The sequence below is a fragment of the Sphaerodactylus townsendi genome, linkage group LG07 (assembly GCF_021028975.2).
Source record: "Sphaerodactylus townsendi isolate TG3544 linkage group LG07, MPM_Stown_v2.3, whole genome shotgun sequence".
In the NCBI taxonomy this organism is placed as follows: domain Eukaryota; kingdom Metazoa; phylum Chordata; class Lepidosauria; order Squamata; family Sphaerodactylidae; genus Sphaerodactylus; species Sphaerodactylus townsendi.
The window spans coordinates 44,350,355-44,365,624 of NC_059431.1; the positions used below are offsets into that span (position 1 = coordinate 44,350,355).

The 15,270-nt window shown below is 39.9% G+C and overlaps 1 protein-coding gene across 1 annotated transcript in view; it reads left to right on the plus strand.

Annotated features, from left to right (window-relative positions):
- The window catches only part of ADGRV1 (adhesion G protein-coupled receptor V1), a 301,407-nt gene that overhangs the window by 117,513 nt on the left and 168,624 nt on the right, over positions 1-15,270 (plus strand). The window contains exons 55-64 of the mRNA XM_048504356.1: positions 887-1,089; positions 3,046-3,222; positions 3,837-4,019; positions 4,600-4,779; positions 8,827-8,991; positions 10,672-10,789; positions 11,419-11,542; positions 12,663-12,801; positions 12,953-13,138; positions 14,846-15,078. Of these exons, the coding sequence (XP_048360313.1) occupies positions 887-1,089; positions 3,046-3,222; positions 3,837-4,019; positions 4,600-4,779; positions 8,827-8,991; positions 10,672-10,789; positions 11,419-11,542; positions 12,663-12,801; positions 12,953-13,138; positions 14,846-15,078 (1,708 nt within the window). The remainder of the gene's footprint in view (positions 1-886; positions 1,090-3,045; positions 3,223-3,836; positions 4,020-4,599; positions 4,780-8,826; positions 8,992-10,671; positions 10,790-11,418; positions 11,543-12,662; positions 12,802-12,952; positions 13,139-14,845; positions 15,079-15,270) is intronic.

A 15,270-nucleotide genomic window follows, 5' to 3' on the forward strand; every position in this document is an offset into this window, starting at 1 on the left:
CTTGGGTGTTCAACTTTGCCAAATGCACACCTTTAGTGTTATAGAGATTGTAGAATATTACCTACCTGCCAGAGATTATCTCTCTGCAGAAATACATCTCTGTTGTCTCTCACCTCTTGGTGCATTTTATGGCTCTCTTCCCTGGGAAAACAAATGGCGCTCATAATCTCAGGACCTCCCTGATACACTTCAATGCACTTTAGATCTCCAAATCACAACAAAAATAACTTAAACCAAAGTTACAATACACTACAAAAAATAAGAAACAATTAAAACACAGGGCAGGAAGGTGGAATCAGTGAGGGAATGCCAAATGAAACAAAGGTTTTCATCCACTAATAGAGGATGGCTGCAGAAGGGGACAGGCTAGTCTGCCCGTGGAGAAGGCTCCAGAGTTCTGGTACTGTGACTGAGGATCTTGCCTGCCAGGTTGCACCTGCCTGCTCTGAGAAGGCAGGGGCCCCTGAAACAGGGCCTTGGAAAGTGAATGAAGGCCATAGACCTAAAGACAGTGTCTTGGGAGTAAGCCCCACTGAATAACATGGGACTGCTTAGAATTGCTTCTGAAATATAATAGCAGTGGCAAGAAAGATGATTATCAGTGTAAAATAAAAATAAAGAGTGCAGCTTGCTTTAAAAAGTATGTGATTGAGGCTGTTTCTTGCACCTTACTAGATAACCCCCAAACTCTCTCAAATTCTTGAGGGATTCATATAGCTTTGAAGTATTCTAAAATGCATTTAGCCTCATATTTCAACCAAAGAACATTCTGATTGTTTCAGAATTCCGATAGCATGACAAATAGAGTCTACTGAAGCAGAAGAAACTAAATCAAGAAACCATATGTTAGATAGTTTTATTATGCATTTGTTCTTCAATATTTCAGATAAATCAACAATGATCATTTTACATATTCTCCGAGAACAAGGATTTGTTGGTGATATCCTTGTGCAGTTGATATCCGAACCTATTTTTTCACTTCCTTTTGTCAATCAAGCTATGGAAAATGAGGATTATAAATTACAAAACAAAACTATTATTATGGCAGAGAACATGACTATGGCTTCTGTCACTGTAGCCATTCTGCCGGTGAGTATGTGAAATGATGTGTTCAAGTTCCTAGCAATCCTACAATTGACTGGCATATAAATAATACAAATATCTCTTAGTTAATGTGAACGATTGTAAAAATGCATAGCACTTCTTAGTTACCAATTTTATCAGAATATGTTTAGGTAATCCAGCAATTCCTTCAGTACCAAGAGTCCTGTTTGGAACCAATGAAGTCAGAATGGGTTTCGGAAGGAAACAGGCGAGTCTTGGACAAGAATACAAGGTCCAGTCATGAAGTGGCCAACTATTGACTTGACAAGGAGTCAGTCCTTTTGGCAGAAAACTTTTATCCCTTTTGCAATGAAGGGAAAAGCATTGTTTCTGCCTATGTAGTGTGGAGCAGACAGAAGAGAACCAAACCCTTTCCCTTCTCCCCTTTTCAATTTCACTGTGTAGATATTTTGCTAAGAGGTTGGATCAGCCCAATTCCCACCTGTTGCCACAATCAGCTGAGCACTGGCTTCTGACCCACAACCAACTGCAAACTTGTTTGGAACCTATTAAGGCTCCTTGGTGCAATTTGAACATACCCATGACTATGTCACAGTGCTGAAAAGGATCAACTTGGCAGTTTCTCTGAGAAACAATTTCTCTGAGAAATTCATAGCATCTCTAGCTAAAACATTTTTCTACTCTGCTTTTGGTTGACTTTTTTCTTATATGTTGCTGTAAGTATGCTTGAGTAGGTTTCCTGTACTCCTCCTCCCCATCTTATTTTTGCTTTAATTTTTAATGCTGGCTTGATAACTGCTTTATGCAATATCGTCAGTAGATGTTTAATGCTACTTGATGTCTTAAGAACATTTGTTTTATTCTAATTTGCCTCGCAATCTTTTCATCAAGAAGTGGAATTAAAAAAGTAAAATAAATGTCTAGGTAGGATGTTGTCCTAAGATCACATGATAGATTTAGGCATATTAATCATGCATATTTGCAGTACTTGGTTCATCTTGTCAGAGCAGTTAGCTATTTCAGTGCATCAAATGAGTGATAAGAATGTCAAACAAAGACTGTGGAGACTCATGCTTAAATTGTTACACTGCCATGAAGCTGGCTGCGTGACCTTGGGTCAACCAATCTCGTTCAAACTAACTCACCTTACAGGTTGTGGTGAGAAAAATGTAGGCATACACAATCAAGTATAGATTGTTCTGAGCTCCTTGGAGGAAGAATCGGGTGGAAATGTAGTAGATTGATGGATTAAGAAAAACACAGAGCTTCTCCTGAGTTCATGGCATGAAGCCAGCACAAAACAAGGATGGGAGCCAAGGACACTGTGAAAGGGTAAAGTATAAAAAGGATCTTGAGAGTAGTCTTATCATGACATCCAAGTATATGAAAGTACACTGGAGATGATTATGATTTAGCATGTTTCCCTCATGGAACCTGGATTAAATCCATTGGTTACGGAAGTGTGTTTCAAGGAGGAATTTTAGTCTACTCCTGATTGGTAAAGCAGAACATGTCACTAACAGGGCTGAAGAACAGTACAACTTTAATGTGCAGCATATCTAATAGTTTCTGTCACACTGAATTTGAAAAGGTAATGTGAAAGAATGTGTGAGTCTGGGCCACTTGTGTTTTACTTGATCATGGTCTGAAGCATGAGAGGGAGGCTTTTCATTGGTCAACATTAACATTGGGAATTGCTCTTTTAACAGTAAAGTACCCTTATTCTGTTTTAAATAACTTGTCCTAAATTGAGATGGGAAGAAGACATTCATATGCTATATTAAATGTTTTAGGTAGCACTCTTAAGCAGGTTTATTTGGATTCAAGTCCCCTTTTTGGGGCATACTCTCAGGAAAGCATCCTCCAAATGGTAGCCATAGTTAATTCATACTTAACTGGCACTTGGCTGCTCTTTATAAACTACCCCAAATTATAATCTGAATCTGCAAAAGCTTTTTTAAAAGCATATTCTCCCCACAGGATACAATACCAGAATTACAGGAAGGATTTGTAATCAACATTAGCAACGTGCAGTTGCTGGACTCTTCACTCACTGGAGGGCAGCCAAGTGTGAAGAGAATTGGCTTAGAAATAGCTGAGATAATGATTGAAGAGAATGATGATCCCAGAGGAGTATTTAATTTCAGTGCTGTCAAGGTGAGTGCAACCTGAAAAAAATGCCACTACCCTGTACAGTGCTTAGATTTGATCCATATCATTTGAAATGTACTTCATTTAAGGACAGAATGTGGGGCCTTGTCCCTGACAAACCCCAAACAAGCCTTACTAACTAACTAGTAACTCTGCAAATGGTTGACCTGTGTCCCTCAACCTCTGTCTCCCCTCCTTAAGCAGAAAAAAACCATAAGAAGATAAAGACAGGATGTCTGAGTTCGTACGTCTTGCAAAACTGTACTTAGGTTAAAAATGGTTCAAATCATAGTTTCAGATTCTGGATTGACAGACCCTAACTAACCTTAGTTAGTGATGGTATGTATTCAGACAATAACACAACCCATATTTAATTTCAGTTAAACCATGGTTCGTGTAATGTCCAAACTGAGCCAGTATCGCTGCCTTGTGTTTTAAGTCACTTATTTAAAAATGCCAGTTAGTTTGTTCTTCATTCTCTTTGCACAATTAAATGAAGCTCTGAGATAAAATGTTTTTGATTGGATTGCTGCATGTCATAGCCCCGAGTTCCAGTGAAGCAGCTTCGTTGTTTTTCTGTGCCTCTGGTGCTTTTATGCACATTTTATTTTTCTTTCCAGGATGTAAGTGGAACAGTGACTGGTTATGAGGTCCCTCCACCAGAGAATGTTATTAAGTTACCAGTTGTTCGAAAGTCAGGAAAGTTTGGATCTGTACATCTGTACTGGGAAGCTACCCCTGCCACTGCTAGTCTGGATGACTTTACACCATCGTTTGGGAACCTTACCTTTGCAGATGGACAAGTATGTGGGCTTTTTATTGACTGCATGGCTTTTGTGTGAATATTTGTAGAACTTTATTTCTCTTCTCTTCACCTCATTTGTTCCTATTGGTGCCAGTAGGAGTCTTGCTAAGTGGAAGAGTTCATGGGATCAAGCTCTAATTTTTTTGTGTGTGTATGTGCTTCAATTCTGTTGTTAGTGCTTGAATGCATTTGTGTGTGTGTGTGTGTGACTTTTGCATTTTCATTTGTATTTTCTTTCACGTTTTGAAAGCTGTTGTTTGCTACCTGCATTGTCCTTAATGACAAATATGGTCTCTTGGCATCAGGAAAGCGTTGTATAAATGCCCAGTGCAGCAAATGCTTAATCATAATTCTCAGTAGGCTGGAATGATGTACTTCCTTTCCAATGATAGTTACTTTGGTGGAGGGGGAAAAAATCTCATTTTAAAAATTAAGTATGTATCGTCCAGGTCCTCAGTGAATAAGTCTGTTTTGTAACGTGTTCCATTTCATGAAATGCATTATTGACATATGCTGTGTTTTACCATGCTGATCATAATGATGCATTTAATGTATTCATTGTGTTTTTCCCCCCTCAGGAGACGGGAATGATTGAGATTACCATCATAGATGATGACATTGTTGAATTTTTAGAATTGTTCAGTGTCACTTTACTTGGAGTGACAGGTGATGCCAGATTAGGAGCTGCCGTGCAGGTGGCTGTTGCTATTCCACCCAACGACTCTCCAGTTGGAGTATTTGGGTTTAAAGAAAAGTTTGTAAGTAGGACCAATCTGGTTCATTTGAGATATTTGTGTGATAAGTGTCGCAGTATAGATATAATGCCTAACCATATTTCCTTTTCACTATGGTTGGTTGGGAAACCAGGAATCCACTCACAAAATGACCACCAAAATCCTAGTTGCTCTGACAAATGCTGATTCCATTGCCGTCTCTCTAGTTGGGTATCTCTGTAGTTGTGGACTTTGAATGGATATCACAAGGGAACAAGCCAGGGTTGTATAACACAAAAAATCACAGTTAAGACTAATTCTGAACACTTTTAATAAAGTATTGATCCAAAACAAATACTCTTACATTTTATGAACTTTGAAAAATGTATATTCTAGGGAAAGTGATGAATATCAAAACTAATGTACAAAACTATGCATCTTTGGCAGATTCTGCATGGGCCAAAAAACAGTGGTGTGAAAACAGTGTAAAACCTTTTACACCGATTTAAACCCTTTTGCACTGTTTTCACACTGTTTTCACACCGCTGTTCTTTGCACATGCGGAATCTGCCACAGAGTGAAAAGTAAGCCTCTGCAGGATGACTGTGGAGACATGAGGCAGGCTCTTTCCTTTGCATAGATTTTGATATATATTCCATCTGTGTTGTATTTGTATCTGTGCAATTTTAAATCTGGAATTTTATTGGTCAGTGACCATAAATAAATCTGACATGACATAGATTTTGAGTAAGCTAGAAGATGGGGGAGTATAATGTTCATTGAAGTGGTCTACATGTGCAGTCCCACATTGGGACTGCACATGCGCAGGTCAGCTGCAGAGAACTATAGCAAGCTTTTTGAGAAAGATTTGCAGAGCTGAGTGCTCTTGTCCCCCCAACTTTAGGCAGGGCCTGCCTTTCCCACCTAGAGGTCACATGAAAAGGAGGGGAGAGAGCACGGATCCCTCAGTTCTTTTTCTGCCACTGTGGAGAAAGGACCTTCTGTGAGATCTTCGTCATTGCTGAATGAAACTGAATTTTTTTCAAAATTATTTCACTATGGAGGCCAAATCTTCTACTCAACCTACTGGCTCTAATCCTTCATGTCTTAGCCTGCCATGTTCTGGATCTCTGTCCCCAGAGTGGACTTTTTCTCCATCAGCCACCAAGAGAGGCCGGAGTCCACTGTCAAAGCACCACAGAGACAGTCATCTCCTTTCTGAGTGGACATCATCACCACCAGTGTCTATTCTCAGTGACATAGCAATTCACCATGTCACGGGCTGGCCACAAAGGAGGCACGAGGCAAAGTGTAGAGAACACTCACAGTTTTACTGATAACAGAATAATCAAAGAAGCTCACCACTCCATTGGTGCAGCAAAGGTCACACAAACTCAGTTCCCCAAAACCAGTTCAACAAAGTCCATAAGGTCAGGTGTAACACAAAGTTCAGCAAAGTCCACAAAGTCAGGTTTAACACAAGGTTCAGCAAAGTCCACAAAGTCAGGTTTAACACAAGGTTCAGCAAAGTCCACAAAGTCAGGTTTAACACAAGGTTCAGAGCAGGACAGCCAGCAATGTGAGTTGTTGTCCTCTGCAAAAGCATGAAGCAGCAACCAGCCCTCTTTATCCATGTGGGACTAATTCCCAAGTTTCAGGGAGCCAAGTCTGTGAGTACTCACATCTTGCTTAGGGAGCCGAGTCTGTGAGCACTCACATCTTGCGAGCAGCCAGTCTAGCTGATCACCGGCGCTCTGTCAGGTCCTGCCACAGCAGTTGCCGGCACTGCTCTAGTGTGGTAGGGGAACTAGGAGGACTGCAAGCTGGGGAGGCTGGAGGTGAGCTCTGGGTCTGTTCTGGGGGTGATGGCTGATCTGGCCCTAGGTCTGTAAGGCCATCAGAGGCCGGTGTGGCTGCAGCTGGGTCCTCATCCTCCAGTGAGGTACTGCGGCTAGGTGTTCCTGAGTCAAAAGACCGGCATGACGGCTGTCATCTTCACTGTCAGACACAGCGGGGGAACAGACCCTGACACTCCACCGTCTCAGCACTGCAGCTTGTTGCCAAGTCCTGCTAGACGTCTGCCACCAAATCTTTATTACATGCCATAGAGGCGTTGGAGGCTCCCACTGATGAGTCATCTCCTCTCGATGACATTCTCCACAACATTCCCCATCACCACTGAGGAAGCCCCCGATGCCAACCTTGTCTTTCAGCAAGCCATCGTCCCTTATGGCTTTGGACTGCATTGTGGAGGTTCTGTTACCCTCCTCAGACCTGCCTCCACAGCGTTATGCTGAGGACAAAATATGGCTGCCTAAGATTTCCAGAGTGCCATACTGTGCTCACCATGATCAAGACAGACAGACTTGTCAAGCGCTGGTCTTCACATAACAGTGATCATTCTCGTAGGTACTGTTGATCACTTCACCCTCTTTGTCTGCATGGGGCTATGAGACTACTGCTGGTCCCTTTTGGGGGGCCACTGGTCAGAATCCCCTTCTGGATTGGATGATGTTCAGGAGGGGAAACTGAAAACTCTTCTCCAGCTGGAGATGATCCTTTGGACTATATTGATGAAGAACTATGACCCTTTCTGCACAACACAAAACAGAGTGCATAGCAGTACATGAGGATGTCAGATTGTGTATTATGATGGAGGAGAGCTTGATGTGAGGCTTCCAGTATTAACGTTATTCTGCATATCTCATAATGTATAGTTTCACTTTCACAGACCATATTTGTGCACTCTTGCTCTTTTAATGGCAAAAGGTAACTAGAAGTATCAATGGCAAAGTTACCAGCTTTGTTTTCACTGGGATGGCTTTCAGTTTCCTTATTATTTATTACATTTATTACATTACATTTATACCCCACCTTTTTCAGGAAGACTCAAGGCGGCTTAGACAGGCTGCTCATGACAAAGTAGCTGGTGTTAACCTTCAAGCTTATTTATTTGACAAAATGGGAGGGCACAGAACAGGTCTTCCTCTCTTTGCTAGCAGATGTTCTTCCAGCTCTAGGCTAAGAGCCCTTTTACCCTTCAGCTCATGTGCAAGGGCTTTTTCTTCTGGGCATGCTCAGGCTTAAGTCCTTTAGGGGAGAGAGAGAGAGAGAGAGAGAGAGATTAGTAGAGTAGAACAGAAGAGATAGATTCTCAGTTGTTTTTTATATATGAGTTTACTAACTATAAAGGGAGGGTTAAATGGAGAAAAAAATAAAAAATCCTTCCCTTCCTGTTACCCATCTACATTTCTGTACATTTAGTTACATCTTGCTACCTATCTGCTGTCTCGCATGATATCGTCTACCTCATATTGTGCTCAAACAAAGAAACACAGTTAGCTTTATAACTTCAGATGTACGTGCTCACTAACATGTAAGTAATGGCTCACTGACCAATGGCTAATCAACAGATCAGTTCATAAACCATGACTTCAGAAACTTGTTTGCATACAGTTAACCCTTTTATGACTGAGTTGTGACAGACACTTGCAAAATCCCAACAAAAAACTTGGTCTGTTTTTCATTGCCCTATTCCAGGCATTGGGTTAATCAACTGGCTTTTCTTTTTTTCCTTGCCAGAATAGTTTTGTACAGATAGCTTTAATATTAGAGAGGCTTATAGTAGCTGGCTTTAAATGAAGATAAGATGTTATTTGTAGACAGGATATTAAGATGATATTAAGGTGTTCTGGTCCTTTGTTGCTAACAGACTGCTTGCACAGGAAGGACACTAGGTTGTTCCCTTATGACTCAGCCACTAGTACATGCTGAGTTGGGCCGTCATTCCTTGAGAAATGTAATCAACCAATTGAATTGTTCTACAACTGCTGTTTTACAACTAATGTCAGTATTTCTGATGCTGAGGGCTTTTCATCAAGTGTGTACTGTTGCTGTTGATGATTTTTATTGTGTGTTTCCTCTGTAATATCATATTGGGTTTTCTGCTTCCCAAAAGACTTAACAGAAATAGTAAACATGATGGAATGGTCAAAGTTTTGAATGTAGAAAGAAAAGACCTTGTCCGGTAAGGATGTGTGCACAGATGAAAGCTTCTGCTTCTCTTGCCTATCCTCTTCCATTATTTTTAAGGTAACAGTGAAGGAACCCCAGTCAACTGGTGATCCTGCTGCAAATGCATTTCTTACCATAAGTCGGAGTCCTGGAGGCGAGGGAGAAGTTCGACTTATTTGGATTCTTGAAGAGGCAGCTAAATATGATCTCACTCCTCTTAATGGAACTCTTCTGTTTGCTCAGGTATATCTGGTTCATTTCTCTCTATCCCCCTCTCTTTGTCTCTTCCTCTTTTTCTGTCTGTCCCTTGAAGTGGGGGGGGGGGGCTTCTGTAGAGGTACAGCTTTCTAGCTTCCTCTCAACATGGGTCAGGATTTGGAGAGCACACAGAGGCAGAAAGTTGAATAAAATATTTTTAGGGTGTATTGAGTACAGCACATTCTCAACAAACAAGGGTACATTTGCATAGCCCACACACAATCAATTGCATGAGAGCCAGTAGCATCAAAATAATTGAATCAATTAAAATTAGCAAGTAAAACATATCTATGGTAGCATAGCTTTTAGCTCCAAGGCGAGAGAAAAAAAAAGAAAATTGCTTGATAAGTTCTAGCAAGCTAAAATTGAAAGCATAGTGTTGTCTACAGCTGTAGGCAGGAAAATGGTCAACTGGTGTAATATTGAAAGACAATGATAGAGAAGCTATAGGTAAGGTGGCTCAAGCAGACCAATCATAAGTTAGTGCCAATTAACAAGAGTGGTTAGTGATATTCATTATTGTTATCAGGTGCAGGAACTTGAAAGGACTTGTTGAAGTTTTAACCGTTAGGAAAACTTCCCACAGCTGGGCAGTGACTTTCAGCCAACTGCTACTCGGTATCAGATCGAGAGAGTTGGGAGGAAGCTAGAGATATGTAATTTTGAGCACTTCAGCAAAAGCCTATTTCAAAATGGCTTCAGTCAGGCTAATACAGACAATTTCTCCACAGCTTCTTTTTCACATGTTTTTGTGACCCAAAGATACTTCGGACTCTTCTTTAGAATACTTATTATCAGTATTATTATGCAGGAATTCAGTGAAAAATATTTAACTTCTTCTACCAGCTTCATATTGCAGCTCTGAAAATTATGATGCAAAACCTGGTAATCGAAGACCTGTTCTCACAATTTCTGTCTTCTATTGCATGTATTTTGTCCCTTATGCACTGCCACCTTGTGACATCCCTGATGTAGTGTATAATCCTCATGAAACCATTGCACCTCAGCATGTCAATTGGTACACTGAATTAGACAGGGTGTCTAGTAGCTCCAGCTTGATAGTTCCATGTTCATATGAAGCAGATAGCCACAATTCCATAAATTATTCTTACGAATGCTGTGTCAGTGAGATTCATCTTGCTTGTGCAGCAGAGATCCTTTGGAAAGATACGTGTGATCAAAATTCAAACTATGACAGGTCTTTCACCATGAAGGTGCAAAAATGTGAAGATTATCATGACATCATGATCTTAGTGAGACTCATGTGTTTCATATGGACTGCGTGAGATGGTGGGCCCAGGTGATTTGCAGACTTCAGCATATGTACAACTTTAATCTGCAATATACTGTTGGCAACAACTAGTGAAATATTTTGGCCATAACTAGTGCTAACTTTGTACACTATTAAGTGCATTCTTGAAAAAAAGCATGTCTGTGGGGCTAGCTGCTACCAGCCGAAGCAGAATATTATACCATTCTAAGCCCTTTAATAACCTAGAAGGATGTTAACTGTACTTAGGATCTCACTATAAATCTTTCCTACAAAAATTTAAGACTTCCCTGGCAAAAAAACCTGTTTCATTTAGAAATGAAGATCAATTTGTCCCACTAATGAGTCACATTTTAAAGAGAAATAATTTTCTGTCCCGTCTTGTTCTAATGCAGATGGAATTAGAGAAAACTATACATTTGCAGGCAATTCAAGATGGTCTGTTGGAAGCTGATGAAAATTACCATGTTCACCTTTTGTCCACTGATGGCACAGAGATATCTGCTACCAATGGCAAGTATACAACTTTTTCACTTTGGAAACAACATTCAAATATGATAAAGAAAGATTGGTTGGGGCTATTGCTTGTTGTAGAATCTGATTATTCCGCTAATCTTTCATACATTGGATTTTACCATTAGAGCTTAAAATGTTACCCCGGAAGCAGAAACAAACTTTCAGTCTGACAGCTCAGTCTACAAGGAATATACTGTATTTTTGTTGTATTTCACATCTTTCCTTCCACCTCCCCAAAATAAAGTATAAGTTGTGTGGATTTGGGTGACTAATTTTATTTTACTATCTCAGTGTTCAATGGAATTATCATCTTACTTACCAGATAATAAACACACAGACTGAATTTTGAGGGGTCTAGCTCAGTTAAATTCTTCAATTTTGTGGTTAAAAAGTGTTGTTTTAAATATTGCTATTTAATTGAAAGAAATGGTATACTTACATTATTTCAGTGGTAGCTGCAGTAACATTAGGCAATCAGAAATCAACTGCCATGCAGAAATGTCTATTAATTTCATTATTTATAAGCCTTCTTGAATTTATTGTAGAGAAAGATGAGATAAAATTCCATCAGTTAGATAAATAAATACACTAATTATTGTTTTTCAGCAAGTTCTTTGTATTTCTAGGTATAGCAACCATTACCATATTAGGAGATCGGGGAGCTTCTGGAATTGTTGGGGTTGCCTCATCATCTTCTCATATCCTAATTGGAGAACCAGTAGGCAGATATAATGGATCTGCTTTTATTGGGTAGGTAATTCATTGATTCCTGCCTCTTTTGCAAAACATTGTGACTGGTAAATATGTATAACATTTATATATTAATAGGAAACTCATTCTTATTTAATATATTCATAATAACAGTATGCATCTTTAATTTTTAAACACACTATTCTGGTTAGACAGTCTCAAAGTTTCATTACTCTCTGTGGTCTCATTTGTCTCATGCTGAATAATTCACAAAGCTCCCATGGTCCTCACTGGATGATGGGGTCACTGCTTCTGGAATGACTTTTTTTAAAAAGAAAAAAGATTATCTTTAAAGTATTATGTGTTTTGTCAAGAATATATTCAAATAAGATCCATATGGGCTGGGGGATGTTTTTACAAAAATAACTGCAGGACAAGCCTTGACTTCTAATTACAATTAACCTGTGCATTTTTTAGATTTCTTTCAGAGGTTGGACTTTCCTTTTGAGTACATAGTCATGTATGGTATGCTGGACACCCACAAGCTAGACATTTAGTTAGTCAGAACAAATAAATAAAATCAACATGGGGGAAATGGTAACTTTCATATAAAACCAGCAATGGTAATTGCAAGTCCCATGATGGAACTTGTCATTTTGGTTCTGGATTTGTGGCTAGTGTTGTTGAAGATGACATCAAAAAGCATTCAGAGAATGCAATTTTGGCTCTGTAGTGGCTAGTCTGCCTGTTATATACATGATACTTCTATGTTTATTCTCATAGCAGTTTATGAGGCAGATTAAGCGGAAAGCGATTGGTCTTCATGCTTCATGCTTGAATGGGGATTTGATCTTGGTCTGTCCAGTCCTAGTCTGATATTCTGACCCCTATACCACACTGGCTGTCATTGTAACTCAGAACTGATAAAGTTAAGTGTGAATTAATGTAAGACTGAAAGTGCCATTATGCCATAACAATTCGTAGAAGTTCAGAGGTCCAAGCTATAATAGCTCTAGTGACATAATTTACACATTCTGCTGTCATTTTGCTGTTACATTTTTGTGGAGGAAATATTCAACTTAGGATGGACTGCAGTGTTTTTGCTTGGAGATATTTGAGTCAGAATCACATCCATGACACCATATTTGAAGCATTGCTGTGTGTCTGTTGTTGTCTGCAGCTTAGTACGTGGGCCAGGGATTTTTGGAGAGGTCACAGTCTCCTGGAATATAACACCCCCTCATCAGAAGGAATTTGCTGAGGTATCAGGGATGTTGACTATGAGAGACAGGCAGTCTGCTGCTGTTGTACTAGTACAGGTATGAATTATAGAATTAGTTTTTGTAGTATCCCATGCAGTATCCCATGTTGGCTAGACAGTATATCTTGGTTCACATTTAATAGTAGGATTCAGCCCCTTTCATAAGAAATACTCAAAATCTTTCACCTTGATTTGTTCCCCTTATTTAGGCTCTAGATGATAACCTCCCTGAGGAGAAGCAAGTGTACCAGTTTCATCTCACTGGTATTAGTGATGAAGGAACCATAAATGAGTCTGCCAGCACAGCAGAAATCACGATGGCTGCTAGTGACTTGCCATATGGGTGCTTTTCATTTTCCCAGGAACTACTGCAGATAACAGAAGAAGAAAAATGGGTATGGAATGGCTTTTCCTTATTTGAGGTGTAAATCGGAGGTTTTTCTATTAAGAACAAGACTTAATTAGAAAGTGCTCATGAAATGGGTTGATTATTTCACTTTTCTCTTTTCTGAACTGCATGCTGTCCAACAACTCTTTCTGAAGGTTGGAGGAACTTTCATGGACAAAATGTACAATACATAAAGCTGGGGTGCTGCATGGTTTCTGGGCTGTATGGCCATGTTCTAGCAGCATTCTCTCTTGACGTTTCGCCTGCATCTGTGGCAGGCATCTTCAGAGGATCTGATAGTTGGAAAGGAAAGCAAGTGGAGTATATATACCTGTGAGTAAAGGTCAACAGGTGAGGGCATCTGAATAGGAGTGGCCTGGCAAGTGAGTAACAATGAATTGTAGCATGTGAGTAACAAAAGAGATAGCAAGGTCAATAGGTGAGGCATCTGAATAGAAGTAGTCTGGCCTTTGATTATCTGTAGTCATCCTGTGTCTGTGTGGAGCTGATTAGTCACTGTCTTGATTCTAGTGTTTTTCAAAACTGGCAGCCAAATTCTGTTCATTTTCAAGGTTTCTTCCTTTCTGTTGAAATTGTCCATGTGCTTGTGGATTTCCAATGGCTTCTCTTCTGTGTAGTCTGGACATAATGGTGGTTGGGTCAGAGTGGTCCAGAATTTCTGTGTTTTCAAATAATATTATGTGTCCAGGTTGGTTTATTATGTGTTCTGCTATTGCTGATTTTTCTGGCTGAAATAGTCTGCAGTTCCTTTCGTGTTCTTTGATTCGTGTCTGTGCGCTGCGTTTGGTGGTTCCTATGTAGACTTGTCCACAGCTACATGGTATGCGGTAGACTCCTGCAGTAGCTAGAGGATCCCTCTTATCCTTTGTTGAACGTAGCATTTGTTGAATTTTCTTAGTGGGTCTGTAGATTGTTTGTAGGTTATGCTTCTTAATCAGTTTTTCTATACGGTCAGTGGTTCCCTTGATGTATGGTAAGAACACTTTCCCTCTAGATGGCTCTTTATCTTTGTTCATGTGGATTGTTCTTGGTCTTGCAGCCCTTCTGATGTCTGTAGAAGACTAGAGTCAAGACAGTGACTAATCAGCTCCAAACAGACACAGGATGACTACAGATAATCAAAGGGAACAAAGGCCAGACTACTTCTATTCAGATGTCTCACCTTTTGACCTTGCTATCTCTTTTGTTACTCACATGCTCCAATTCATTGTTACTCACTTGCCAGGCCACTCCTATTCAGATGCCCTCACCTGTTGACCTTTACTCACAGGTATATATACTCCACTTGCTTTCCTTTCCAACTATCAGATCCTCTGAAGATGCCAGCCACAGATGCAGGCAAAACGTCAGGAGAGAATGCTGCTAGAACACAGCCATACAGCCCAGAAACCACACAGCACCCCAGTGATTCCGGCCGTGAAAGCCTTCGACAATACATTAATACATAAAGCTGCCTCATTCTAGCGATTTTGACATATCCCTCATCCTTCCTGTTACATCTCCCCGGTGATCCTCAGATAGGATTAAAAACAAACAAAACATGGCATGCTGAGGCAAGGCAAAAAAAAAATATCACCAGGTACCCTAAATTTTCCACTGTCCGAATTAAATATATCAGAATTTCAGCCTCAGAATTAAACCATTAGATGCTTCAAAGAACATCAGAAGCTTAAGAAATGTTTGCCTCCCACAGGCTAACATCACAGTTGTCCGTTCACATGGACATTATGGGCAGGTTCGTCTCTGGTATCAAGTATTGAATGGAACTGCAGTGGAAAGCATGGACTTTGCTATCATGATGGGAGAGCTTACGTTTGAACCCAATGAGTCTGTGAAAACTGTTTTTGCTGAAATTCATGATGATGACATTCCTGAAGGCCCTGAAGACTTTTCATTAGAAATTACCCAAGTGGAACTACAGGGAAGGTAAAAATAATTTTAAATGTACGGGAAGAAATTAGATGTTGCAGCAAGATATTTTACATAGAATACTATTTGGCCCAAACTGCTTGTGTTACTTGATGCCTTTGATTCAGCAAAAATCATAAGATACAGACCTAAAAAAATGGTTCTCAAAGACAGCTTACAATGAAAATATCAAAAATTACCATTAAACAA